We start from the raw sequence: 26,828 nt of genomic DNA, 5'->3' as shown, positions 1-26,828 counted from the left end.
CACGCCACACATTTTTTAAACAAGATACCCCAAAGATGATTGTGGCCAAGTTTGGATTAATTTGGCCAAGCAGTTTCAGAGAAGATTTTTGTTAAAGATATATAAAATTTACGAAAAATGGTTAAAAATTGACTTTAAAGGGCAATAACTCCTAAAGGGGTCAACTGACCATTTTGGTCATGTTGACTTATTTGTAAAACTTACTTAGCTGAACATTATTGCTGTTTACAGTTTATCTCTATCTATAAAAATATTCAAAGATAATAACCAAAAACAGCAAAATTTCCTTAAAATTACCAATTCAGGAACGTCAACCCTACAATGGGTTGTCCAATTCATCTGAAAATTTCAGGGCAGATAGATTTTGATCTGATTAACAATTTTACCCCATGTCAGATTTGCTCTAAATGCTTTGGTTTTTGAGTTATAAGCCAAAAACTGCCTTTTGCCCCTATGTTCTATTTTTAGCCATGGCAGCCATCTTGGTTGGTTTGGCGGGTCACGCCACACATATTTTAAACTAGATACCCCAATGATGATTGTGGCCAAGTTTGGTTTAATTTGGCCCAGTAGTTTCAGAGGAGAAGATTTTTGTAAAAGATATATCAAATTTACGAAAAATGGTTAGAAATTGACTTTAAAGGGCAATAACTCCTAAAGGGGTCAACTGACCATTTCCGTCATGGTGACTTATTTGTAAATCTTACTTTGCTGAACATTATTGCTGTTTACAGTTTATCTCTATCTATAATAATATTCAAGATAATAACCAAAAACAGCAAAATTTCTCTAAAATTACCAATTCAGGGGCAGCAACCCAACAATGGGTTGTCAGATTCATCTGAAAATGTCAGGGCAGATAGATCTTGACCTGATAAACAATTTTACCCCATGACAGATTTGCTCTAAATGCTTTGGGTTTTGAGTTATAAGCCAAAAACTGCATTTTACCCCTATGTTCTATTTTTAGCCATGGCGGCCATCTTGGTTGGTTTGGCAGGATACGCCACACATTTTTTAAACTAGATACCCCAATGATAATTGTGGCCAAGTTTGGAATAATTTGGCCCAGTAGTTTCAGAGGAGAAGATTTTTGTAAAAGATATATAAAATTTACGAAAAATGGTTAGAAATTGACTTTAAAGGGCAATTACTCCTAAAGGGGTCAACTGACCATTTTTGTCATGTTGACTTATTTGTAAATCTTACTTTGCTGAACATTATTGCTGTTTACAGTTTATCTCTATCTATAATAATATTAAAGATAATAACCAAAAACAGCAAAAGTTTCTAAAATTACCAATTCAGGGGCAGCAACCCAACAATGGGTTGTCAGATTCATCTGAAAATGTCAGGGCCCAGTAGTTTCAGAGGAGAAGATTTTTGTAAAAGTAAACGACGCCGGACGACGACAACAACGACGGAAGCTTGACGCCGGACGCCGGACGCCGGACGCCGGACGCCAAGTGATGAGAAAAGCTCACTTGGCCCTTTGGGCCAGGTGAGCTAAAAACGACTAATCAAATTTAATCATGTTCTGCTATTTTGACATAAAAAAAAAATCCTTACAGACATTGAAAAACCTTTCCTGTATATATCTCTAAATGGTGGATAACTGTAATTTTGAAGTGTACAGATATGTTGCTCAATATATCTACCTTCCATGTGAATGTGGTTTCAGACTGGAAATTAATACGTAAAACTGACCTTTGCTAGTAAACTTTTTTGGTCAGATTCATTTACTACTAAATAAGGAATAGTGACATTTTTATATACTTTAATACAACAGAAGTATTAAATCCTACTTCTTTCCTGAGGGAAATAATAAGTCATAAATATTCTAACATGATTCTATAAGTATAAACATTTATTTTACACAATAACACTATCGTACAATTTGTTTTCTCTCATAATTCGTTCTTAATGATCTATTTTAGTAATAAATCATGTACCTTTAATATAATAATTTTTCATAACCTAAAAATGATTACAGTATACTAGAGAAAATGTGATATTATGAATGAGTTCCATCATAAATGTCATCAGCGGTATATATATTATAACATCACCTAATAATACCATAGTCATACAGTATGACATTTCATAATAGGTAAACAGCAGGAGAGTGTCATATTACTTTTTGTAAGTAATAAATAATAGATGAAATGTTTTTTTCGTTAAGAGGGAGTCTACAATTTGAGAGACTGATCATTTAAAATGATCCACATAAACCCTTGCTTAAAACTATGGTTTATGTTTTAAGGTGTAAACCCCAGGGGGCTACTTTCTACACTTTTAGTGGTATTAGTGTGCCTAAAAACAGGGTCGCTTTTTCATGTCCTGCTGGTTAGAACAGGGTCTTTTTTAGACACAAAGTATTTGTCTAGAACAGGATCACTTAATTAACGGTTTAAGATACAGTCTAGAACCCAGGTCAAGAACAGAATCTATTTATATGGTCTAGAACTGGATACATTTTCTGAGCGTGTCTAGAACAGGGTGTGTATTTCAATATTCCTGTTTAGAACATGGTATGATTTGGCAAGTGCTGGCACACAGTTATACCTAAAAGGATAGTCAGTAACATCCCACTGTGTAATAACAACAACTCATAGAACACCACAACCGGATGCATATGAAAAGGGGTTGAAAAAAACACCTTTAATTTGGCAGTTTTAGAATATTAATCGTACATTTCATTGCAGTAAAACATTTCTTAGTCATAAACATAATTATATCTTGGGTGTTTCAAAGCACCATTAGTTTTTTTTTATTTGGGGTTTCTATAGCATTCTTATTTGTTGAATACCACTTTTCATGGATTTCCTTCGTTCATGTGAACCACAAATTCAAATGTTCATCCTATTACAAATATTTTACCCAAGGCTGTATATAGATAGACTTAGACATAACCATGAAATTAAATATCCAGGAAAATGCAAGTTTTCATGAATCCAGGAAAATTATTACCCACTAAAACAATGGATCCACAGAATAAAAATTTATATTATAATGCCTTTTACTATTGTCTATCTTTTTTTTTCAGTATTTCTATTCCATTAAAGACATATCTATTGGTGGACAGTGTATTTGTTATGGTCATGCTGTAAACTGTCAACCTGTTGCAAACACTGATGTAAGTACAATACACATTAAAGCTTTAAGGTTTTGAATGATAGCTTAGAAAATTATAAGTTTTGGGCTTTGGACAACTGCTTCAATCTAGAGTGGGATAGTCAGGAATGATTTGTGTTTGTAGGAATGCAATTTTTTTTTACCTCAGGATAATAGTAATATGGAATTTTAGTTTTCCTTGGTTGATTTGAAATTATCTTGAAGTTTAATATGTAAATAAGATTTGGTTAAGAATTTCATGTTGATCATACCTAGTTTTTATCAGCCCAGTATTGCTCTCATGTTTCCATTGCTCCAGATGTCAACAAATAAGATACTTTGACTGTTCATACTAATTTAGGAGATTATAATTGGTTAACTTAATTTGTTAAATATGTTTCTATTTGTAGAGATTATCATGTGACTGTACCCACAATACCTGTGGTAATAACTGTGAGAAATGTTGTCCAGGATATTATCAGAAACAATGGCAACCAGGTCATCTTGGAGAAGGATGTGAAAGTAAGTTATTGGAATATATTGATATATATGGATACAAAGATGTGGTATGAGTGCCAATGAGACATCAATTCTAAGTCACAATGTATAAAAAGTTAACAATTACAGGTCAAAGTACTGCCTTCAACACAGAGCCTTGGCTCACACTGAACAGCAAGCTATAAAGGGCCCCAAAATGACTAGTGTAAAACCATTCACACAGGGAAACCAATGGTCTTATCTATATAAAAAAGAGGAGAAACCAATGAACCACACTGACATACGACAATCACTGAGCAACAGCTCCTGACTTGGGACAGGTGCATAAAAATGCAGCTGGTTTAAACTTTTTAGATTATGCAAACCTTCACCTTAAACTGAGACAGTAATGTAACATTACAACATAAATTGAAATATAAATGGAAAAAATTATCAACCCTGCATTTATAGTGGCACCCATTCTAAACCAGGCAATAAGATGAACAGATTTGACAATCCAATTTAGACTTGACATGATGCAAGTATAACATTGTATGTCGTGAACTTAAGGTAAACAATAAAAAATACTTGCAAAGTAGATGAAATTATGAAATTATGTGTAAAATTTTGGTAGAATGTAACTGTTACAATTACCATATGTCCTATTATGCTATTAATGCAGTCGTTTGTGCATTATTGATTCATCTCCAAATTTGTATAGTTTAACTTTTTAATTTTAAAACCTATGGTCCACGAAGTCTTTTGTTTTGACCAACCTGATCACAATATAAGCCATATCTAATAGATGTTTGAATTGTTTATTTTGACAGAGTGTAACTGTCACAACCATGCAGATGACTGTGTTTACAATGCTACCGTTGATGCCAGAGGTTTAAGTTTAGATATCAAAGGAGAATATGATGGAGGTGGTGTATGTCTCAATTGTAGGGTAAGAATCTATATCAAATAAGGTTTCTCACCTATCATTTTACTTAACTCAAAGGATAGTTTGAACTGTTCCTCCAATTTACATTTGAAAATAAAAGGAAACTATTCATAAACAAATGGAGCACAATAAACTCTCCACTCCACTCACATCAAAATAATGGAACAAAGAGAGAGCACTCAATATGGATTTGATCGTAGAATAACACACCAACACAGTAGTAGACAAACCGTTTGAAAGTGCTTTACTCATCAGCTGGCAAGAAGCTCAAAAATAGTAAAAAACACAAATGACCTATCTATCAAGAGTACACCCTCCCAAAGCTTAATTCAAAGCCATTTTCAATTAATAGATGAATCATGTTGTTTTAGACTTGAATATTAATCAGTACATATCCAACAGATCAAGTTTAAAAAAAAAAATCTTAAAAAATCTGAGAAAAGCATTGCTTTGTTTAATGTGAAAACACAGGAATTGACAGGAACAGGACCATAAGAGTTCACAACTGTACAACAAAACATATTAAGCCATGCTTCAATTTGTCACATAAAAAAAATCAGCATCTACAAAAATCAATTACAGTGTCAACCAATTACTTCTAATATTGTTAACAAATAGTTGATTTTATTTCAGGACTATACTACTGGTATAAATTGTGAACAGTGTATAGATGGCTATTATCGTCCCTCTGGTATACCTCACACCTCAAGGTATCCATGTAGGCAGTGCAGATGTAGAGAAACATTAGGCTCTACTGACAGATGTTATACAGATGATAGTCGTGTTCAAGGAGGATTTGTAAGTTGTTTTCCATAAACTTGTTCTGACTCTCAGATCAAAAGACATGGTTAAGAATGAAACTTAAGAAAAACTTCTGAATGCTTGTGTGTGAAAAGCAGTCACGTGTGATACAATATATTGATAAATTAAGAACAAAAGCACTCTTCAAAACTTTGTTTAATTCACATCTAAAGCTTTTCTCCTGAAACTGTGTTTTCATATATTTCAGCAACCTGGAGACTGTATATGTAAGCCAGGATTTGGTGGCCGTCAGTGTAATGACTGTGCCTTTGGTTACTATGGATACCCGTATTGTAAACCATGTCCATGTAATCCTAGTGGGTCAGTTGATACTTCCAGATGTGATGGAAATTGTATATGTAAGGTGAGAATCACTGTTGATTACAACTTACGACATTTCAGAAATTATTTTAAATGTCAGGATTGAAGAATTATAAGTGTTTTTATTTGACTATCACTCATTTACTGGTAGCATGTCAGAAAACTCATTATAGATACCAGGAATAAAATTTTTGTTCTTCAAAATACTTATTAGTAACACACAATTATAAGAAGCATCAGGAGGCTGGGTAGTCTTCTTCCATCTTGGATAACAACTGGTCTAGATCTTTAATAAAATGTGCAAACTTTAAGAGTAGTTTGTAATTCATGAATAAAACTTTTAATACAAATATAGACTGTTATGTGTTTTATCATATTTACGACTGTATTTTCTATAAAAAAAAAACCAACACAATATATGTGTTTGATTCATTTTATTTTTAAACATTTCAAAATAAGGGGAGATAGCTCAGATATTGTTTGGTAATAAATGCAAGCTAGTGGCATTTGTTTTGCTGACTTGACTGTACCTGAGAGGTATGCAGACTTGAAATTTACTATAATTAACATTATGCTGTTATTATAATCTGGAAGTAATCTTAGCTTTGAAGATTTCTCAACACTCATAGGCTTTATAAGAAATATAAAGGTTTGAATCATAAAAAAATTATTTATGTTTTTAGGTTAAACTTCATCCATGCATTTAAGTTTTTTTTTTACATTGTAGCCAAATGTAGAAGGACTAACATGTGACCAATGCAAGCAGGGATATTATAATCTAGATAGAAACAATCGAGATGGTTGTAGGAAATGTTTCTGTTTTGGTATATCAACTATATGCCAGAGCTCTGATCTAAGATTGATGAAGGTAAGGAACTATTTGTATAAGTTAAGGAAAAGGTTGGATTTTTTTGTCATGATCATGATAATGTCATAAAACTATTTCTAACAATTTAGAGATGCTTTTAGATTATATGATTTGTTTATATTATGATATAAAATGTATAGGAAGAATTTTCTTTCTGATTTTGTTTAACCAACATGATTTTGAAATGTTTTATTTTATTTTCATAATGGTTGCCCAGCACTAGTTTCTTGCTTCTTTTTGATCAAATATTTGGTCAATAATGATAGATTTGAAGCAATTTGCTTAGCCAAAATAAAATTATTCAAGAGGACTTTCCCAGCACACTTAATACAGATTTTATCATATCCTTTTTTTCGACACAGATATCACACTTATTAGGTGGAATGGGTGGATGGACAGTTACCACACTGAACACTGATGGTTTTACATTGTTTGTTCAACCTAACAATCAGGGATGGCTGGAGTATTTGTCTTATCCAGCATCTACCCAGAATTCATTGGACCAGACTGGTTCTGATGTTATATACTACTGGCAAGCTACAATCAAATATCTAGGAAACAGAGTATGTACTGTATTATATAAGAATAGATTGGTATTATTGCATAAAAAGGTAGTCATGTAGTTGTATGGGATATAATTATTGCATTATTTTGCATTGCATGGAAAGGGATAAGGATAATAATAATGTAGAATTTTTTCAAGTTAAAGAGAAAGACTGGATATTTGTGTATTATTATTACACAGTTTTAAATGATTGAAAATTGCTTTGATTAATCAATTTTTGTAATAAACAAGAATTGAGTAGAGAATTTCAGTTTTTTATACAGGTTAGAAAAGACATTTTAGGGTGCATTTTTAAAGTTGTTTTTTGATAGAAAGCTGTAAAAGAGGATATATGTGAGTTTTATCTATTTCATTCTGATGAGTTGAGTTTTTTTTTTCTTTATTTTAGTTAACATCATATGGAGGAACATTAGAGTATACACTACAGTATGATTTAGATACTACAGTACCATTCCAGAGACATATCTTTGATGTTAATGTTATTATGCAGGTTGGTGTCTCTGTATATTTTATACTTGCAAGAAATAAGAAAAACATTTTTGTTTATTTAAAAGTTGATATGTGGTAGCAAGATTTAGACAATAGTCATTCCTTTGTAGAGCTGGTAATATGCAGTTATGTACAACTATAGAAATGTATTCTAATTCTGTATTTCATGTGATAATAATGAGTTGATTAGTTAATTGGAGAAAAATGTTAGTTATCTTAGTATATTGAGCTTGAAAAACTGGTGTTCTAAAGAGAAATAGTATCAGAAGTTACCAAGTTTTCAAAAATTAAATTTCTTCCATTTCTAACTATATTAAACAGGAATCATCAAACATGTTCTCTTTGCTTTCAGGGAAGCAACATAACATTAGCTAGTGGTAAAGGCTATGTCCGAGAAAACAATGACCATACTGAGAGGCTGACCTTGACTGAGAATAACTGGTCAAGAATGACCGATGGAGGGAGATATGTAGACTTACAACCTGTTAGTAAACAAGACTTCATGACAGTTCTATATAATGTGGAAAGACTATTGATCAGAGCTACATACCATACAGGACAGAAAACTATGTAGTATGTACTATACAACACTCCTCCCTCAATCTGTAAATTACTTTGTAACTACTTACCATACAGGACAGAAAACTATGTAGTATGTACTATACAACCCTCCTCTCTCAATCTGTAAATAACTTTGTAACTACTTACCATACAGGACAGAAAACTATGTAGTATGTATATGGTACACTTTACAACACTCCCCCCTCACTTTGTTAATAATCGTGTCTCTACTGATCATTCAGGACAGAAAACTATGTATTATGTATATGGTACACTATACAACACTCCCCCCTCACTTTGTTAATTATCTTGTCACTATACCTACTGTACAGGACAGAAAACTATGTAGTATGTATGGTATACTATACAACACTATTCCCTTTCTTATGTAAATTACCTTGTCACTACAAAAGGCAGAATAAAATAGATATTTTTTCAGAGTTAGATAATATGTAAAATGGAAAACTGTGTGATATGAATCTTGCTGAGTATACATTGCTCTCTTATTACTTGACTACCATGTAGCAGTAGGACAACCGGAAGCGCCTGAGTAAGGATTTCGCCGCTCAGTGATACGGTTCACTAGACGACGTTGTCAACACGTAATGGCGGCCATTATTTGACGTTGGATTTGTCATTCCATGCTGAAAAGTTGCATTAATGACATTCTTGGATGCTTAATCTTTATGCTGAATAACACAAAAGGTAATGGTTTATACCAGATATTTTAGTTAATTACTATCAAATAAGTCGGATCCAAAGAAATGATTTAAACGGCAAAAATAAAATCAAACATGAAAATTGAAATCCAATATATCATCATTTCCTTATAATAGACTAGTATTGAATCAACTATATACTGGTGAATAACATTTCGGATTTCGATCTAAGGTATCCGCACTTGTCTCCGGAAATATTATACCCACACAAGTTGTCAACATCCGTTTTTAACTGGTCAAGGTGTTCTTCACGATCTCCATTGAAAATATTCACGCTTTCACTTTTTGCTCAGATAATAGAACATTGTAAATCTCTAACTGAAAATACGGACCAAAATGAATCAAATTCAAAAGCACGTATGATCACGTTTCATGCCGATTGCAAGTTCTCGAAAAAGGGGGGTACACATGTAATATCAATGCCCCATAAATTGCAAAATATAGGCTACTGAGGCACCACAAATTTTGATGAACGTCTCGGGTTCAACTCAAAAGTGGACCCCATAGGCGGATTTAGGGGGGGCAGGCTCCCCCTTTTTGGGAAAAAATTTGGTTGCTTATATAGGGAATCACTGAAGCGTGACTGGAGCCCTCTTAGGTCAGTCAGTGGGCCCCCACCTATGAAAATTTCTGGATCTGCCACTAGACCCTCTTTTACTGGTGGATGTTTTATACCAGATATAATATTTCATTAGGAAAAAAAATATTTGTGTCCCTGATTTCACATATATATTTATGTCATGTACATATGTACACCAAAATGTAAAATTCATAAAAATTAAATCTTTCATAAACATAAAATACAAAAATAATAGATAGCCATGCATCCTCTAAATTCATATCTCATATTTTAAAAGAAATTTACACATTGAAATTAACCACTGAATCACCCTGGGTCACCCACCCATTTCAGAGCTTGTACATGTACATGTATCTCATTACCAGGAATTATTACAAATTTGATATGCCTGTACAGATTCTTTATATCCATTATGTTATATTATTCCTATAGGCTATAGTCATATATTTTTATACAACTAATCATGCTAATTATCATGCTACTTAGAAATGATAATCCATTGACAATATTAATTTCTTTCAAAAAATGTACTCCAACTTGATTGATATCATGATATTATCAAAATAATGGTGTTATGACAGTGGTGGTTCATTGATTCAAATTAAAACAAGGTTGAGTGCCCTGAAAATGTAAAAAAAAATCAGCTTGCATATATTTATGTACACTGTACACTATTATAATACATGTTTTCTTTGCCTGTAACTTTAATGTATTGAGCAGAAATTTATAATAATAGATATATATATATATAATTGCGAATGGAAATGGGTTATGTGTCAAAGAAACAGCAACCCAACCAAAGAGCAGACAACAGTCTACAGCCACCAATGGGTCTTCATTGGATCAAGAAAATATGTTTTTTCTTGGTAATTTATTTGGCAAATTTGTATTCATGTGTTGATAATAACAATGCAAAATTGAATAATTTAGTATAATAGATTTAGTAATTGTATGAACATTTGCTTTATATTTACAGGATGGAGAAAGATGTTCACTATGAATCAAAAATTCAAAACAGAGGACTTTTATATACATGTATCAACAAAAACAATTGCAGTACATGCACATATACATGTATAAAAGGTATGATATACATACAGCAAGAAAACAGTAATCAAATGGAATGTTGAATTATTTTGTTTAAAATAGAAAACAAGATGACTAGAATATATTAACATGATTAGGGTAAGAAATCCAAATGTGTCTGTTCAGGGTAACACCAGTTGGTTATTTTACAATGCACTATGATTTCAATCTCACAAATATGGAACCAAACATGATAGACAAATATGAATTAACACTATTTTGATAATGAAATAGACTGAAAATATTTTACATTTAACAGTCAGACAAAAAAAATTGCCAAAGGAATAAATCTGGAATGGAAGTTTAAATTTATAGTTTATAGGTCCAAAAATCATACACAGATTTTAAGACCAAATGGTATACTTTTAATAGTTTAAAGATTTTATGCTACATGTATTATCTATGCTGTATAATTTTAAGATAGTTTCATTTGGATTTAAAACCTAATTTCAAGAATGAAGGGTTCAGTAATTTAAAATTCATTAATAAAGATTTAAAACAATATAAGGGAATTAACTCTTACATGATATGCATCATATCCATGAGAATGTCAGAAGTGTTTAAATAAACTTGAACATTTTTTCAGATACATGTAAGAGAATGACTTAAGCAGACCATATTTGGGTCAATGATGCCCATAACAATGAAATATAATATATTAAAATTATCATTTATCATTTATTATTACTATTCAATTGAATCAACAAACTTAATTTAATAACAAAGTAATTTTTTTCATTTTCAGTACACTTTCAGCATGGTCAGAAGAAGAATTTTACTGGAGGATTAAAATTTTGATACCTAGAATCAGCAATGAATATGAAAATAAAAATGAGATATATTCATGTACAGAATGGTAACCGAGGTGGTTCAATTGTTTATTAGCAGACATTTTTGTTGAACTTATGCAGGATTGAATAAATGAAACTTAAGCTGACTATGGGCTCAATGTGTAGTAAAAAGAGGATTTTGAAATATATGCAAGATTCATCAACATTAAAATGTGCACAAGTGAAATATCACCTTATTTAGCAAAAAAAAAAAATCAGATTATTGACTCAGTTGTTTTCATGAAAAAAAAGTTTCAAAGCAATATATCACTGTTGTATAATTGATAAGATTCCTCATTTTTGTTGAACCTGCAACTTTTGTTGCAGAAAGCTTTACAAAGAGATAGTGATCTGGCCACTATGAAAGTGGGGTTAGGTAACTACTCAAAAGACTTATATTTTAAAGGGTTGAAGACCTGGATGCTTCATCCTTGGTATATAGATGCCTCATGTTAAGAAGTTTCTCTCAGGCACATGTCCAATGTCCTTGACCTCATATTCATGGTTCAGTAACTTCTTGTAAAGAAAGTTAAGATTTTTTGTAATGTTTAATTTCCTCTCATTATAAGTAATTAGGATAACTATATTTGAAATGTCATACCTGGCAAGGTCCTCATGCCCGTCAGACAGTTTTCACTTGTCCTCTTTTCATGGATCAGTGAACAAGGTTAAGTTTTGGTGGTCAAGTCCATATCTCAGATACAACATGTATAAGCAATAGGTGAAGGATAGTTGGTGTATGGAAGGACTGTAAGGTGTAAATGTCCAACTCGCACGTGTCATCTGACCTTGACCTTATTTTCTTTGTTCAGTGGTTATACATGTACATGTAGTTTAGTTTTTGTGTTTTGGTCTGTTTTTCTCATACTGTATACAATAGGTCTACTGTATTTGGTGTACGGAATGATTGTAAGGTGTTCATGTCTAGCTGGCAGGTGTCATCTAACCTTGACCCCATTTTCATGGTTCAGTGGTAAAAGTTAAGTTTTTGAGTTTTGGTCTTTTTTTCTAATACTATATGCAATTGGTCAACTATATTTGGTGTATGGAAATATTTTATGATCTATATGTCAGTCACACAGGTTTTATTTGGACTTGACGTCATTTTGACAGTTCATTGCTCAATGTTGAGTTTTTGTTTTGTTTTGGTCTGTTTTCTTAAACTATGAGACTGAGTATGAGCAATAGGTCAACTATATTTGTTGTATGGAAGATTTGTTTTCTGTACATGACTGCCTGTAACGGTTCATTGGACCTCGACCTCATTTGCATGGTTCATTGGTCAATGTTTAGTTTACTTGGTTAATGTTAAGTTTGTGTGACAGTTGTAATAAAGCTTTATATTTAGGTCTATCAACATAATATCAATGATAGGTAAAGAAAAAGCGAGACACTTCAGCGTGTGCACTCTTGTATTGTATACTTCTGAAAAACGAATATATCATCCCCCTGGACTCAAGTGTTTCACTTTTATTTTGCATGCATGTAATTTAAAGAAATCTCACTTTTACCTTTTTGCTAATTCAAGTTTTACCATTCCAGAATTATATGACTTTTTTCATGGTAAATAAGACTTTTACCTTTTACCCATGTGTTGTAAATCTCTATTTTTAAGAATTGAATCACAATGATGAATTTGATCAAACAAGCTCACTTTTGGATACTTATCACATATCACATACTTAAATTATCTATTAAATTGAAAATGGGCAAGGTGTTAAAGAGACAACCCTATCAAAGAGCAGAAAACATGTCTGACAGAGCAGAAACAATAGTGTGCTTAGATTGATTTCCTTCACTTTTGCCCTATAATTGAGATTTAGTGAAAGAATTTTAATTGTTTTATCCCTATCAATTTAGTGAGAGGGGAATCAGTATTCAACACTGCATTACTACAAGTATATATCCTACCACCAGTTACAAATGTATGATATAAACAACCATGCTTTGAACATAGCCCCTGTGACTGAAAGGAGAAAAGAGATGCACAACATATAAAACATATATCCATATGGCTAGCAACATTATATCATTTAAAATACTTCATTGATTTTTAACCCTTTCCTCCATAATGACGCCACCCCCTTACTCCATAATCATACATAATGACACCTTTTGACGCCTGTGTAGTACCTCAGTTGAAACACTTTGATGACAAAGTGTCTGCAGTTGACTTAATAAAATTTGTATCCAATATTAAAAGGCATATCATAGGAATATCTGACTTAAAGGAGTAAGTTCGGTAAGGGTCATATTTGGCCCCAATTACAAAGTTCATAGTTACAAGACAATAAATGTTTTAAGTTGCCTTTAAGACATGTTAGGAAGTTAAACTGGACTGTTTTTGTCAAAGTTTAATTCTAACACTTTGATTTTTACTTCCAAAAAAGGTCAACATTAGGGATTTTGGTGAAATTTGACAAAATCAGCTAGATTTCAACCAAATGAAGGACCAGGAAACATAGAGCGCAGGCTTCGACAAGCTATGATTCAAATAAGACATGCTCAATGTCTTTACAAACATTATTTCAAAAGATCTTTATTGTCGACGTATGCGCTCTATGTTTTCTGTCCAATAATCTATAGAAATTTACCCATTTTCATTGATTTTTTCGTAAAAAATCAATATGAGTACACTTGTGACGTCATAATGAAACGCAGAAACGTAAAATTTTCAACAAAATGGTTTATATCCTATCCAGTCAATGTATTAGCTGTAATTTATCGTGATATTGGTAGATAAATCTGAGTTTGAGATTTACGCTAAAAAGGGGGGCCATTTTAGGACCTTATCGAACATACTCCTTTATTTGATGAAATAGTTGTTTTTTGCAATCCCATAATACTTTAAAGTATATGTTCAGCATTTTATTAAAAAATCCTATGCGAATCAAGTATGCAAAAAAAAAAAATTCAATGGAGGAAAGGGTTATAGTGGAACAGTTTTTTGTAATAAGTTATATACTATAGGTACTACATTCCCTTTCAGTTTGCCTGCTTAAGGCTTGATTACAGTTCGAATATGAAAATCAGAAGTTTGAGTATGATTGCCAATGAGACAACTCCTCACCAGATACTAAATGACTTAATATAGATCTCTGACAGCCTTCAACATTTATTATAGCAGAACCAATAATGTATAGTAAGCTACATGTATATAAAAGACCCCTAAATAACATGACACAAAACTACCTGAAAAGGAATATTCTGTGTCTGTGTGCAAAAGTGAAATATGTTTAATTAAAAATAAAAGCATATGATGCAATGGATGCAGATTAATAAATAGTAAATCCAGAAAAAAATCCTACTATAGATCTTCAATGTTATAGGTTATGTGGTTTATAAAAAAAAGTTGGCAACAAACGTTTACATACTTCATTGAAATAATTTACATCAAACAAAATATAAACAAAAAAAGATGAACATATAGGCCTACTGTTGAATGGATATAAAGGTAAAGCACCTAGGACAGACAAATACTAGTACAAACACACCAGGATTCTCTTCGAATTCCCACCACCTAGAATAGCAACTGGTTGCCCCCTTTTCCCCCTATGCATAGATACATGTATATTACTATATATATATATATGCAAGTCTAAATTGAAAACTACGTTCAAACCTACTGCGTTGGAAAAAAAAACGCAATTTTTATACGTGTGCATGTCAAACAAATTTCGTTGTAGAAGGGTCTAAAAACAGCACAAACAACATTTTCCAAAAGACCAAAAGAGTGAAAAAGTATATTTAAACAAAACGCATTTAACTAACAGGTCGAACAACTGATGTTCTTTAACCCTGCTGACTGCCATTGGCGATTGCCAAATAAAATTGATCACAAGATGTAACAAAATGGATCTTAATATAAATTTAATACGTCACAGAAAACAATTTTTTTGTTAACTTGTGGACAGGATGTTGTGCCACAAACATTCGGTGTCAATATTTCTTTAGTACACCATATCCGGATTTCGACAATAAACGTCTGTAATACTAATATAGTAATCATAAATAATCATTTTCCTAAGAAACTGCAGATTTGAAATATGTAAAGTCATGAAGAGGTTGAACCTTCACTGCAAATCAGAAATTGAGAACCATAAGTCCTAAAAATTACGCATGCCTTTGATAAAATTAAAAGAGCAAGCCCCCCTCCCCCCCTTTTGACAAAAAAAGAAACAAAACACATAACCATTACTGTATTAATGAATGAAAGGAAAATTATGAAAGAAATCGATATGACCAAACAGATAAGTTGTTCATTTCAAAAACTCAGCGGCCGGTAACTATGCACGAAATGAATCTTTTCTCAACTTTATTAAAGTACGATGTCAACAAGTCAATCTCAGTGATGTTGATGCAGGCCTTAAACTGTTAGTTTACCAAGTAAAGCCTGGTTTGGTATAACGTTGATTTGGTTTCAACATACTGCCTGACTTTCCTGACATTAAGATAAACAAAATTTATACAAAGTCTACAAAGAAGAAAAGATTCCAACTTTTACTGACATTTTACGTTGACATTTTTTGCTTTTCGTGCCGGAAATTGACAACGTTGATCTATGTATTAACACAACATCGGATGGGGTCGATTCCGGCATATTTTGTTAAAAGAATCAGTAGCACTTAAAATTTATTGATGTTTTAAGATATATTCATTTTGTTTCAATGATATTTAGTTGATAATTAATTTCGAGAGATGAATAGCTATCGTGTACTTCAGAAACAAGGAAAAGGAGGACCATGCCCCCATAGTGGGGACATACAAAATAAAGATGACCGTTCTCCATTTCTACTCGATAGAAGTGCCTAATTTTTTCATAACATCTGCATTATGTACCAAAGATTATAAAATGAAAGTATAAAAAAAATCGAGGCGGAGATTTTTTAGAATCAGCTAATAATTATAGCAGACAAATAAACGTAATAGACAAATAGGCGAAAATGGCGCCTTCTTCAATTTCGAAAAAAATCTATAATTTTACAATTTATTGACATATATTGATATTTTTATAGAGGTTACATATATAGGGATTCAGCTATTCTTGATAGTTGAATGAATATTTACTTTAAAAACAGAATATTTCCCAATTTCTAATTCTACCGGCCATGCAAGGAAAAACCTATAAAAATTGAGACCCCTACTTTAAAATGGGTACAATTTTTTGCCCTAATTTGGACACCCCTTTTCTTTACGGATTTCGATGTGAAAAACTATCGAAATTACGATGTAAAAATTTTAGGGTAATTGGGGGATAGGCTTTTTTTTTGTACCCCTTTTTAATATCGCTATTTAATTCTACAGTGCAGAAAATCGAAATCCGAAATTCTATCTTCAGATGTGAAAAAATAAGATTTTCTTTTATTTTTTTGTTCAATCATGAAAATAATAAGTAAACTTATATATTTTTCTCTTATAAATGTGCTTACAATCAACAGCATTGACCGCCGGTACTTTGCTATAAACGAATGATTTTTTTTTTACAAAAGCGCGCCATTTTTCAGCTGACGTCGGCCGACGCAAAATAGTCCAATTTTCACGTAGGACTACTGAGCGCCGCCGAATCACATTTTGGCCAAAAAGGCACATCCGGTTGTCCTACTGTAGAGCAAAGCAGTTCTGCAGTATAAGAAGACATGTTGCATATTATACTCAACATAGAATTAAAGACGTTGATATTTTATCATATTTCTGTAGTTGTAATATAGTAAACCCTTTTAATAGTTTTGATTCATTATAACCACTATTTTCAGTTTGAAAAGTGTAACCTTAGATACAGTGAGTGCTTCCTCTCCCAGCAACCTTACACTACCTACTGTAGAGAAATGTAATTGTCCTCGAGGTTATCATGGATTATCGTGTGAGGTATGTATTATACTGTTTCCTTCAATTTTTACCTTAAAACTATCTATAAATTAATAATTACATGTGACTTAATTTATTTGTTAGAGAGTTAGAGAAAAATATTCAGAATGGAAACAGGGAATGTGTCAAAAAGACAACAACCCGACCAAAGAGTAAAAAAATAATTTACTCCTTAGGGTTTCAAATATAAGGGGGAAAAAATTCCAGAAACATGATGAAATCATCTCAATATTTTTAAACCATATATTTCTGTTTCTGGTTGCTTGTTTTTGGTTTTAACAATGTACCCACATTCATGTTGAAAAAGTCTGATTTTGAGAGATATTTTAGTCAGAAATGAATATTTCTATCCTGAATGATTGTATCTAACTTTTATTACTTTCATGCAAGTTATGAGATAGTTTATTTATTTTAAATAGAGTTGTGAGCCAGGATACAGACGGGTAGATGATATTGTGTATGGAGGAAGATGTCAGCCATGTCAATGTCATCAGCATGCTGACAAGTGTGACCCAAATACTGGAAAATGTATAGTAAGTTGACCTTGAGGATGTAAAGAAAGTTGACCGACGATTCCAATACTAATCTTTTTAAAAGATGGTGCAAGGAAGCTAAAGATAAAGACTCATGCTTAAGTTAATAAATGTCATAAAATTATGATTTTTTTTTTTATTAACAATTATAATTTTAACTATGAATATCTATTGCTCAATTATCTGTTCTAATGTCAACTTACTTTATGAATGATGTTTAAGAGATATGTGTTAGTTTGTAGAAATAACATCAAGAAACAATTTGTAGTCTTATTTATTTTGCGGTTAAATGTTTTTTCTGGGCCTTATAGCACCATCTAGCCATACATATATTTTTAACCATTGTGCTTTCACAATTGATTTGAATATGGAATATTTTATAAAAGTGATGCTATGATTTAAAGGTAAAGTGTCAGGTCCCTTGTACATGTTTCATTGGAAAAAGTGAAAAATTAATAAAATTGAAAATAGAAATGGAATGGGAAATATGTCAAAGAAAAAACAAACAGACCAAAGAGTAGAAAACAGCGAAAGACCACCAAGGGGTATTCAATACAGCAATAAAATCCCTCATTGGAAGGCAGCCTTCAGCCACATATTTGTGGTTCTTAGAATTCTACTTTAGTTGTTGTAAAGTCTTGAGCATTCAGAATTGTTTTTTTCAGGTCTGTAAGGATCACACGACAGGAGACAGATGTGATCAATGTTTACCTGGTTACTATGGTGATCCTATGAAGGGAACTCCCATGGATTGTAAAGCATGTGCCTGCCCATCAACTGATCCCAGAAATAATTTTGCCACCAAATGTGAGTGGCACCCTGTCATCCTAAATGAAGATAATTACCATTGTTTAGACTGCAGAACAGGACATGTTGGAGTACATTGTGAACTGTAAGTTTTTATACGACCGCAAAATTTGAAAAAATTTTCGTCGTATATTGCTATCACGTTGGCGTCGTCGTCTGCGTTGTTGTCGTCGTCGTCCGAATACTTTTAGTTTTCGCACTCTAACTTTAGTAAAAGTGAATAGAAATCTATGAAATTTTAACACAAGGTTTATGACCACAAAAGGAAGGTTGGGATTGATTTTGGGAGTTTTGGTTTCAACAGTTTAGGAATAAGGGGCCAAAAAAGTGCCCAAATAAGCATTATTCTTGGTTTTCACACAATAACTTTAGTTTAAGTTAATAGAAATCAATGAAATTTAAACACAATGTTAATGACCACAAAAGGAAGGGTGGTATTGATTTTGGGAGTTTAGGTCCCAACAGTTTAGGAATTAGGGGCCAAAAAGGGACCCAAATAAGTATTTTCTTGGTTTTCGCACCATAACGTTAGTATAAGTAAATAGAAATCTATGAAATTTAAACACATGGTTTATGACCATAAAAGGAAGGTTGGTATTGATTTTGGGAGTTTTGGTCCCAACAGTTTAGGAATAAGGGGCCCCAAGGGTAAAAAAGGGTCATCAAAATTGAATAATTGGGGTTCTTTGATATGCCGAATCTAACTGTGTATGTAGATTCTTAACTTTTGTTCCCGTTTTCAAATTGGTCTACATTAAGGTCCAAAGGGTCCAAAATTAAACTTAGTTTGATTTTGACAAAAAATGAATCGGTTGGGTTCTTTGATATGCTGAATCTAAAAATGTACTTAGATTCTTGATTATTGGCCCAGTTTTCAAGTTGGTCCAAATCGGGGTCTAAAATTAAACTTTGTTTGATTTCATCAAAAATTGAATAAATGGGGTTCTTTGATATGCCAAATCTATGTATGTAGATTCTTCATTTTTGGTCCTGTTTTCAAATTGGTCTACATTAAAGTCCAAAGGGTCCAAAATTAAACTTAGTTTGATTTTAACAAAAATTGAATATGATGGTCTGAGAACATAATTAATTCGTAGTGCATTTCTTTTAGAACATAAATGAAAATTAAAAAAATCCCACCTGCGCTTTCTCAATGAAATTTTTACAGTGTGTTGTACTACTTTTGGGACAAATTATATCAAAATTATAGAAAACTTCATCGCCTCAAACTCAAAATATGGACAATTTTGTGTTTAGGGTGTCTTGAAATCTTTTGACAGCTTTCAAAGTGCTAATTTTTAACCTTTTTCAGCTGGACCGAATCACTACTTTCCTGTAAAATTCTGGACCCAAATTTTTTTACAGTGTAATTTCACCCCCCTACTTACAATTGGAGGCATTAAACATGGAGAAATAAATTTGGAAGGGGTATAAAAATTATTGGCAAGTAACCCACTGTTAACACTAGGGACTATATTCGTGAACAACGAAAATCAAGGGACGACAATTGTGGTCTCGGACCTGATATGCTGAATCCAACCATGTACTTAGATTTTTGATTATGGGCCCAGTTTTCAAGTTGGTCCAAATCAGGATCTAAAATGATTATATTAAGTATTGTGCAATAGCAAGTCTTTTCAATTGCACAGTATTGCGCAATGGCAAGAAATATCTAATTGCACAATATTGTGAAATAGCAATTTCTTTTTTAATTAGAGTTATCTTTCTTTGTCCAGAATAGTAAGCAAGAAATATCTAATTGCATAATATTGTGCAATTGCAAGATTTTTTTTTAATTGGAGTTATCTTTCTTTGTCCAGAATCAACTTAAATCTTTGTATATACAATATACAATGTATATTCACTTTTTACTACCAACTGATAAATTAAAATAATCTTTACCATTCAGTGATAACAAGCAGTTTTTTTACATCTTAATATTTTATGATGTATTTAAATGAGTAGTTATTGTTGCAAACTCCATTAGAAATTTCAATTGAGATTAGTTTTGGAATAAGGGAAAGGGGATGTGATTAAAAAAATTGGGTTCAATTTTCTCATTTGAAATTTCATAAGTAAAAAGAAAATTTCTTCAAACATTTTTTTGAGAGGATTAATATTCAACAGCATAGTGAATTGCTCTAAGAGAAAACCAAAATTTGAAGTTCATTAGAACACATTCATTCTGTGTCAGAAACCTATGCTGTGTCAACAATTTATTCACAATCCAAATTTAGAGCTGAATCCAGCTTGAATGTTGTGTCCATACTTGCCCCAACCGTTCAGGGTTCAACCTCTGCCGTTGTATAAAGCTACGCCCTGCGGAGCATCTGGTTACATTTATAATAAGTTTTGTGGATTCATTATTATATGTTGGATACCTATTTTCATGGATTTTGTAGGCTGGCATTGGTGAACCACAATATTCAATGTTCCACGAAAGACAAATTTTCTTAAGACTTGTATGAAGACTTCAACAAAATTAAATGTTCACAAACATGCAAGTTTTCCTTTATCCATGAATATTGGTACCCACGAAAATAAAATAAAAGAATCCACAGTAGTAATTTGTATTTCCTTGCAGTTGGAAAGACTGTAAATAATATCCAGAGGTATCGAGAAATTTCAGATTCAGAGTATAATTTCAAACTGAAATTTAGTAAAAGAGGTTAATTTTGTATAATTCAATCAGAATATAGTTGACGCATGCACTTTCTGTGTATTATAAGACATAAGATAAATGAACTTATTTTGTTATCAAATGTAACATTTGAAAACCATTGAAATAAATAAATATTTGAAAATTCGTTGAATATTTTAGTTGTGGTGCAGGTTACTATGGTGACCCTTTGATACCAGGGGGTTATTGCCGACCCTGTGAATGTAATGGAAACATTGATTTGAGAGATCCATTCAGCTGTGATTCTATGTCAGGGAGATGTTTGACATGTTTAAACAATGCTGATGGTGACCGATGTGGTGTGTGTAAACCTGGGTTCTATGGCACAGCTGTCAATGGGGACTGCTCAGGTAATGTTAGCACTCAGTATGGAATAACCTGAAAAAAATATCTGAATTGGCACATCTAAAAGCAGTATACAGTATAAATATATTTCAGAAATAATAAAAGAGTGATGAAAGATACTAGAGGGACAGTCAAACTGATAAATCGAAAAAACAAACTGACAATGCCTGGCTAAAAATGAAAGAAGCCAAACAGACAAACAATAGAACACATGACACAACATAGAAAACTAAAGAATAAGCAATATGAACCCCACAAAAACTAGGGGTGATCTCAGGTGCTCCAGAAGGGCAAACATAATCTGCTTCACATGTGGCACCCATTGTGTTTTGTTATAACAAATCTGGTAAATAATCTAATTCGATAGGTCACATTCATGAAAGGGAAGGGTATTGTAGTTACAACTTTATTATGGGTTTTGATATACCAGATAAGGCTTGTTCAATATAAACTTCCTTTCTTTGTCAAAACTAGAAATGATGACTTCAGATTGAGTTGTAATATTTGCAAATACATTACTGTTTTCACAATACACTATGAAAGTTACAGCATCAAAAGGACTTGCTATGACTCACTTTCTTTCATTGACAAATGCACTAAAATCAAGTTTTGTTGTCAATACTGAAATGATGATGATATCTTAAAAGCTGTTATGTTATAAAAGCATTGAAATATTTTATCTGTAACTGTTGACAAGATACAATAAAACATGGAAAATATCAAGTTTGATGTTCAATAATAAAACGTTAACTTATACCATCGTTCCCTTTCTGAATTTTAGATATAAAGTCAGTTATTATGAGGTACAATAGTTACAGAGATATAAACTACTATGGAATATTTTATTTTTACGCCCACCTACGATAGGGGCATTATGTTTTTTGGTCTGTGTGTCCGTCCGTCTGTTCGTCCATTCATCCGTTTGTCCTGCTTCAGGTTAAAGTTTTTGGTCAAGGTAGTTTTTGATGAAGCTGAAGTCCAATCAACTTGAAACTTAGTACACCTGTTGCTTATGATATGATCTTTCTAATTTTAAAGCCAAATTAGACTCTTGACGCCAATTTCACGGTCCGCTGAACATAGAAAATGAAAGTGGGAGTTTCAGGTTAAAGTTTTTGGTCAAGATAGTTTTTGATGAAGTTGAAGTCCAATCAACTTGAAACTTAGTACACATGTTCTCTATGACATGATCTTTCTAATTTTTTAATTTATATATTTTTTGTTACATTTCAGCATGTGATTGTGATGGTTACGGGTCAACTGGTCTGTCATGTGACCGTTATACAGGTCAATGTCAATGTAAAGAAAACTTTGGAGGAAGAAAGTGTGATCTTTGTCAGGTAAAGATGACATCTGAAATATATACTTTAATTAGTCTGGTTACAGTAATAAATTAACACTGAATGGTTTAGGTTACGGTGTTTGTATTAAATATTATAGAAGAGCATTAATTAGCATGAACTTTAAAAAAAATTGGGATCCTATATTTGAAAATTAAGAGATGGGTGTATTTGGCTCAGACATTCACTTATCAAATATGAATATCTTAAAAAAAAAATTATTCAATTAAACCTGCTTAGTTCACTAATTTAAGTTAAAGACAATAAAGTTTAATACATGTACATAGTAAAAATATGATACCAATACAACAACTAACCTCTTAACATAAATCACAGCAGTCTAAATAGACATTATAGCTATTTGGGTATCTATGACACTATAACTATTGACATCATACAACAATCACTTTTCCTATGCAGGGTCAGACATTTCCTATTGTAGCATCAACATTTTAAGGGAACCTTTGTGATGTCCAGTAATGGTGGACAAATAGCGATAATGTGTGTTATAAACTTATTTAATTTAATATAGTTATCTTATTTATCATGCATTATTCTTCTAATTTGATGCTAACATACAAGTAATTGATACCAGTCTAACAAATAAAGTAGCTATTAAAAGAGTTTAGATAATGTATTGACTTTACAGAAAGGATTTGGTCAGATGAAAGAGGGTTGTCTCCCCTGTGATTGTGATGATCAGGGTTCAGTAGGGGACCAGTGTGATCCCTACACTGGGCAGTGTGTTTGTAAGACAGGTGTAACAGGACTTCAGTGTAAAACATGCAAGGAAGGGTTTTATGGATTTTCTTATAGAGGGTGCATTGGTATGTCTTTCCATCAAAATATTCTGTCAGAATTAATTTATACAATATATTTAAAGTCTTTTTTATAAATGTTGATGATAAAATTTTTGGATAAGAAAATTCCAGCTTTAAGTTCAGATGTCTCTAGAATTTTAATCATGTTTCACATGTTTTTTGTAGCACAAAATTTTCAGATTACTTTTAAAGTGAAACTTTTTATACTTAATTAATTGATTTGAATTTAAATGACAGTCAGTGCCAATTAAACTTCTATGTTTTACATCAGATTGTAAGTGTGACCGTGATGGAACTAACCAGACATATCAGTGTAGTATGAACACGGGGTATTGTAACTGTTTACCCAATGTTATTGGTTCTAAATGTGACAGTTGTCAGGTACAATGCTTGTCCCAAATATTAACCTTTCTGCTAGTAGTTCTTTTCTTCTTGAACTGCCAGAAATAGATTCTTCTCTTTTACTTTTTTGACAAGTATAATTGTGAGATTTGGAGGATTTTGATATCAGTGTTGAGTTATCACACTAGTGTAGACATGTAAAGTCTTATTGTCAAACCCTTTCAGTAATATGGGTATTTCTTCTTTATATGATTTGTCAGTATATATACTGATATATTTGATTGTATATCATTCTTTAAACCCTTTGTTTCTTTATTTGGAAATATGCAGGACTTTACTCTTATAATGTAGTGCATGAATTTCAAGAAAGTATGGCTTTAGTTGCTAGCAAATTTTGCATATACATATAGTTACAAAAATATGCATTAACTTCAGAAATTTCTTTTTGTAATTTTTTCTCAGCTTCTCTTCTTTTCATCCTTATTGTTTTAAGGTTTTCAAAACTTAACAGAACTTGCAAGTAAAACACAGTCTGGTACAGCATATTCTCTTTCTCGTACCTTACACAAAGAAGTTGGATAATGTCTAAAATCTAGTATTGTCTTGACTTCTTAGGAAATGGTGAAAACTATTTTCTAATCTTGATCTATTTTATACTGCTTGCATGCAAACTTATCTTTCAGCTTTAACTTACTTTTAAAAGAAAGTTATTAAAAAAAAAAAAGGTAATCAGTTATACAGATTTGAAATATGGTCCAAACCTTTTAGATTAGAATATTATATTGCAGTTTTGTTGTAGGTTGAAGTTGAAATATTTATTAAGTTCACTGGAAAAAAATTGGAAGCAGGTTTTTTTATTTAATTTTGAAACAATGTAAATTCAGTATTATAATAAAAATGATATCTAATATTTTTCTTAAAATGGAAATTTATTTTTGTTCATAATCTTATATTCTTTTTCTTTTTTTATACATTTGTGTGTTCTTATTCTGATCATGAATTTAAATTTCCCATCTCGAGATCAGAATATTACAGTTGGAAGGGAGCTAATAAGTTAAAATTATGGAGTTTCTGTTTGAGAAGAAATAAAAAGATGATATTTGAAATTTTAGTTGATCTGCATTTTTGAATTTTTTAAATCTTGTAATTCAAGGTGGTATATATTTAGAAATAACATAATTTAGACACCTGATAAAATTTATAATTTTAGGACAACCATTGGGGTTTACCACTAGGTGGAGGATGTACACCATGTGACTGTAGCCCTGTTGGTTCTAGGTATAGACAGTGTGACAGAAGGACAGGTAAATGTCCCTGTAGACCAGGTATTGGAGGACAGAAATGTGACAAATGTCTACCGGGATACTTTGGATACTCACAGTATGGATGCAGAAGTAAATATTAATTTACTTATAAGATGTTATGTGATGTTTTTAAACAATTAGAATGTAGTACTTATGCATGATGTTTCCAATAACATACAAGACCTTGAAGACATTTTTTTGAACAGATGACTAGTTCCACTCAATTTTTTGGGTGGAGAAAAAGACTAGTTCCACTCAATTTTTTGGGTGGAGAAAAAGACTTTGTATGTTATAGATATGTCCTATAGTAGACAATTACTTTTTGATCCATGTTATAAAAAAGAAGATGTGGTATGATTGCCAATGAGACAGCTGTCCACAAGAGACCAAAATGACACAGACATTAACAATTATAGGTCACCATACAACTTTCACTCAGTTTACTCAGCAAACAGATTAAAAAACATTTTGATTCTTGATAAATAAATATATCTCTCCAGTTTTATAGTAATTTTAAACTGATCTTTCACTAAAACTTTACTTTTAGGATGTCAACCATGCACCAAACCAGGTTATATCTGTGATCCATTGACAGGGGAATGTGTGTGTCCACCGTACACAACAGGTGTGCAATGTGAAAGATGTGCTTCTAACAGCTGGGATTATAATCCTGTTGAGGGATGTAAGGTGAGGATCCCATATCCACTGATTTATAAATAACTTAGAAAATGATTCCTTTAACTTGATATATATATAGACACAGTTGTGAGAGAATACAAGTCTTTACCCAATAGTATGTTACTCAGACCTTTATTTTTATGCTTTAAAAACTGAGATCAATGACTATTTTAGGTGTATACAGCCAATATGCACTGAACTTCTTTACTGTGGATTCATTATTTTAAAGTTTTTTCGATACCAATTTTCTTAGGTATAGGTTAACCATGAATTTGTTTGTTCCATATGGTACAAATTTTCTATGTTCTCTTGGCAAAACTGAACTTAAATATCCAGGAAAATACCATTTTTCCTCAATCAATGAAAATTGATATCTAGGATTGGCAATGAATGATGTATTATAAATAAGTTTTGGCCAAATGTCGATAACATATTATATAAATTTGTTTGTTGAATAATTCTTTATACATCAAAATGTTTCCTTTATTTCCTTTTAGCCATGTGGCTGTATGAGTGGGTCATCAGTGAGTCAGCAGTGTGATTTGTACACTGGTAAATGTCGCTGCAAGCCAGACTTCACAGGGGACAAGTGTGACAGTTGTTTGTATGGTTTCTACCGATATCCACAATGTTTATTGTGTTTATGTAGTGCTGAAGGAACAGACTTGTCCAGTTGTAACACCGAGGGTCAGTGTAAATGTGATGACAGTACAGGACAGTGTCAGTGTAAAGTAAGTATTAACTTTACTGTTTTTG

General features: G+C 32.1%; 1 protein-coding gene and 1 long non-coding RNA gene across 3 annotated transcripts in view; both read left to right on the top strand.

Annotated features, from left to right (window-relative positions):
• Positions 1-26,828, top strand: part of LOC134696039 (laminin subunit alpha lam-3-like) — a 107,843-nt gene that overhangs the window by 39,821 nt on the left and 41,194 nt on the right. The window contains exons 6-24 of the mRNA XM_063557631.1: positions 3,047-3,136; positions 3,525-3,636; positions 4,422-4,540; positions 5,171-5,335; positions 5,547-5,702; positions 6,387-6,527; positions 6,890-7,090; positions 7,481-7,582; positions 7,934-8,154; positions 17,111-17,222; positions 17,642-17,755; positions 18,421-18,647; positions 21,384-21,592; positions 22,821-22,927; positions 23,577-23,754; positions 24,020-24,129; positions 25,301-25,484; positions 25,942-26,081; positions 26,570-26,803. Of these exons, the coding sequence (XP_063413701.1) occupies positions 3,047-3,136; positions 3,525-3,636; positions 4,422-4,540; positions 5,171-5,335; positions 5,547-5,702; positions 6,387-6,527; positions 6,890-7,090; positions 7,481-7,582; positions 7,934-8,154; positions 17,111-17,222; positions 17,642-17,755; positions 18,421-18,647; positions 21,384-21,592; positions 22,821-22,927; positions 23,577-23,754; positions 24,020-24,129; positions 25,301-25,484; positions 25,942-26,081; positions 26,570-26,803 (2,922 nt within the window). The remainder of the gene's footprint in view (positions 1-3,046; positions 3,137-3,524; positions 3,637-4,421; positions 4,541-5,170; positions 5,336-5,546; positions 5,703-6,386; positions 6,528-6,889; positions 7,091-7,480; positions 7,583-7,933; positions 8,155-17,110; positions 17,223-17,641; positions 17,756-18,420; positions 18,648-21,383; positions 21,593-22,820; positions 22,928-23,576; positions 23,755-24,019; positions 24,130-25,300; positions 25,485-25,941; positions 26,082-26,569; positions 26,804-26,828) is intronic.
• Positions 8,676-11,464, top strand: LOC134686510 (uncharacterized). Of its 2 annotated transcripts, none has more exons than XR_010101619.1 (3): positions 8,676-8,847; positions 10,418-10,524; positions 11,273-11,464. It is a non-coding gene; the product is annotated as an uncharacterized LOC134686510 (long non-coding RNA). The 2 variants fall into 2 exon arrangements; XR_010101617.1 differs by lacking the exon at positions 8,676-8,847 and adding an exon at positions 8,868-9,218.

The sequence above is a fragment of the Mytilus trossulus genome, chromosome 1 (genome assembly GCF_036588685.1).
Source record: "Mytilus trossulus isolate FHL-02 chromosome 1, PNRI_Mtr1.1.1.hap1, whole genome shotgun sequence".
Lineage (NCBI taxonomy): Eukaryota > Metazoa > Mollusca > Bivalvia > Mytilida > Mytilidae > Mytilus > Mytilus trossulus.
The sequence above is the reverse complement of the archived record's forward strand: the minus strand, read 5'-3'. Positions and strand labels throughout refer to the sequence as shown.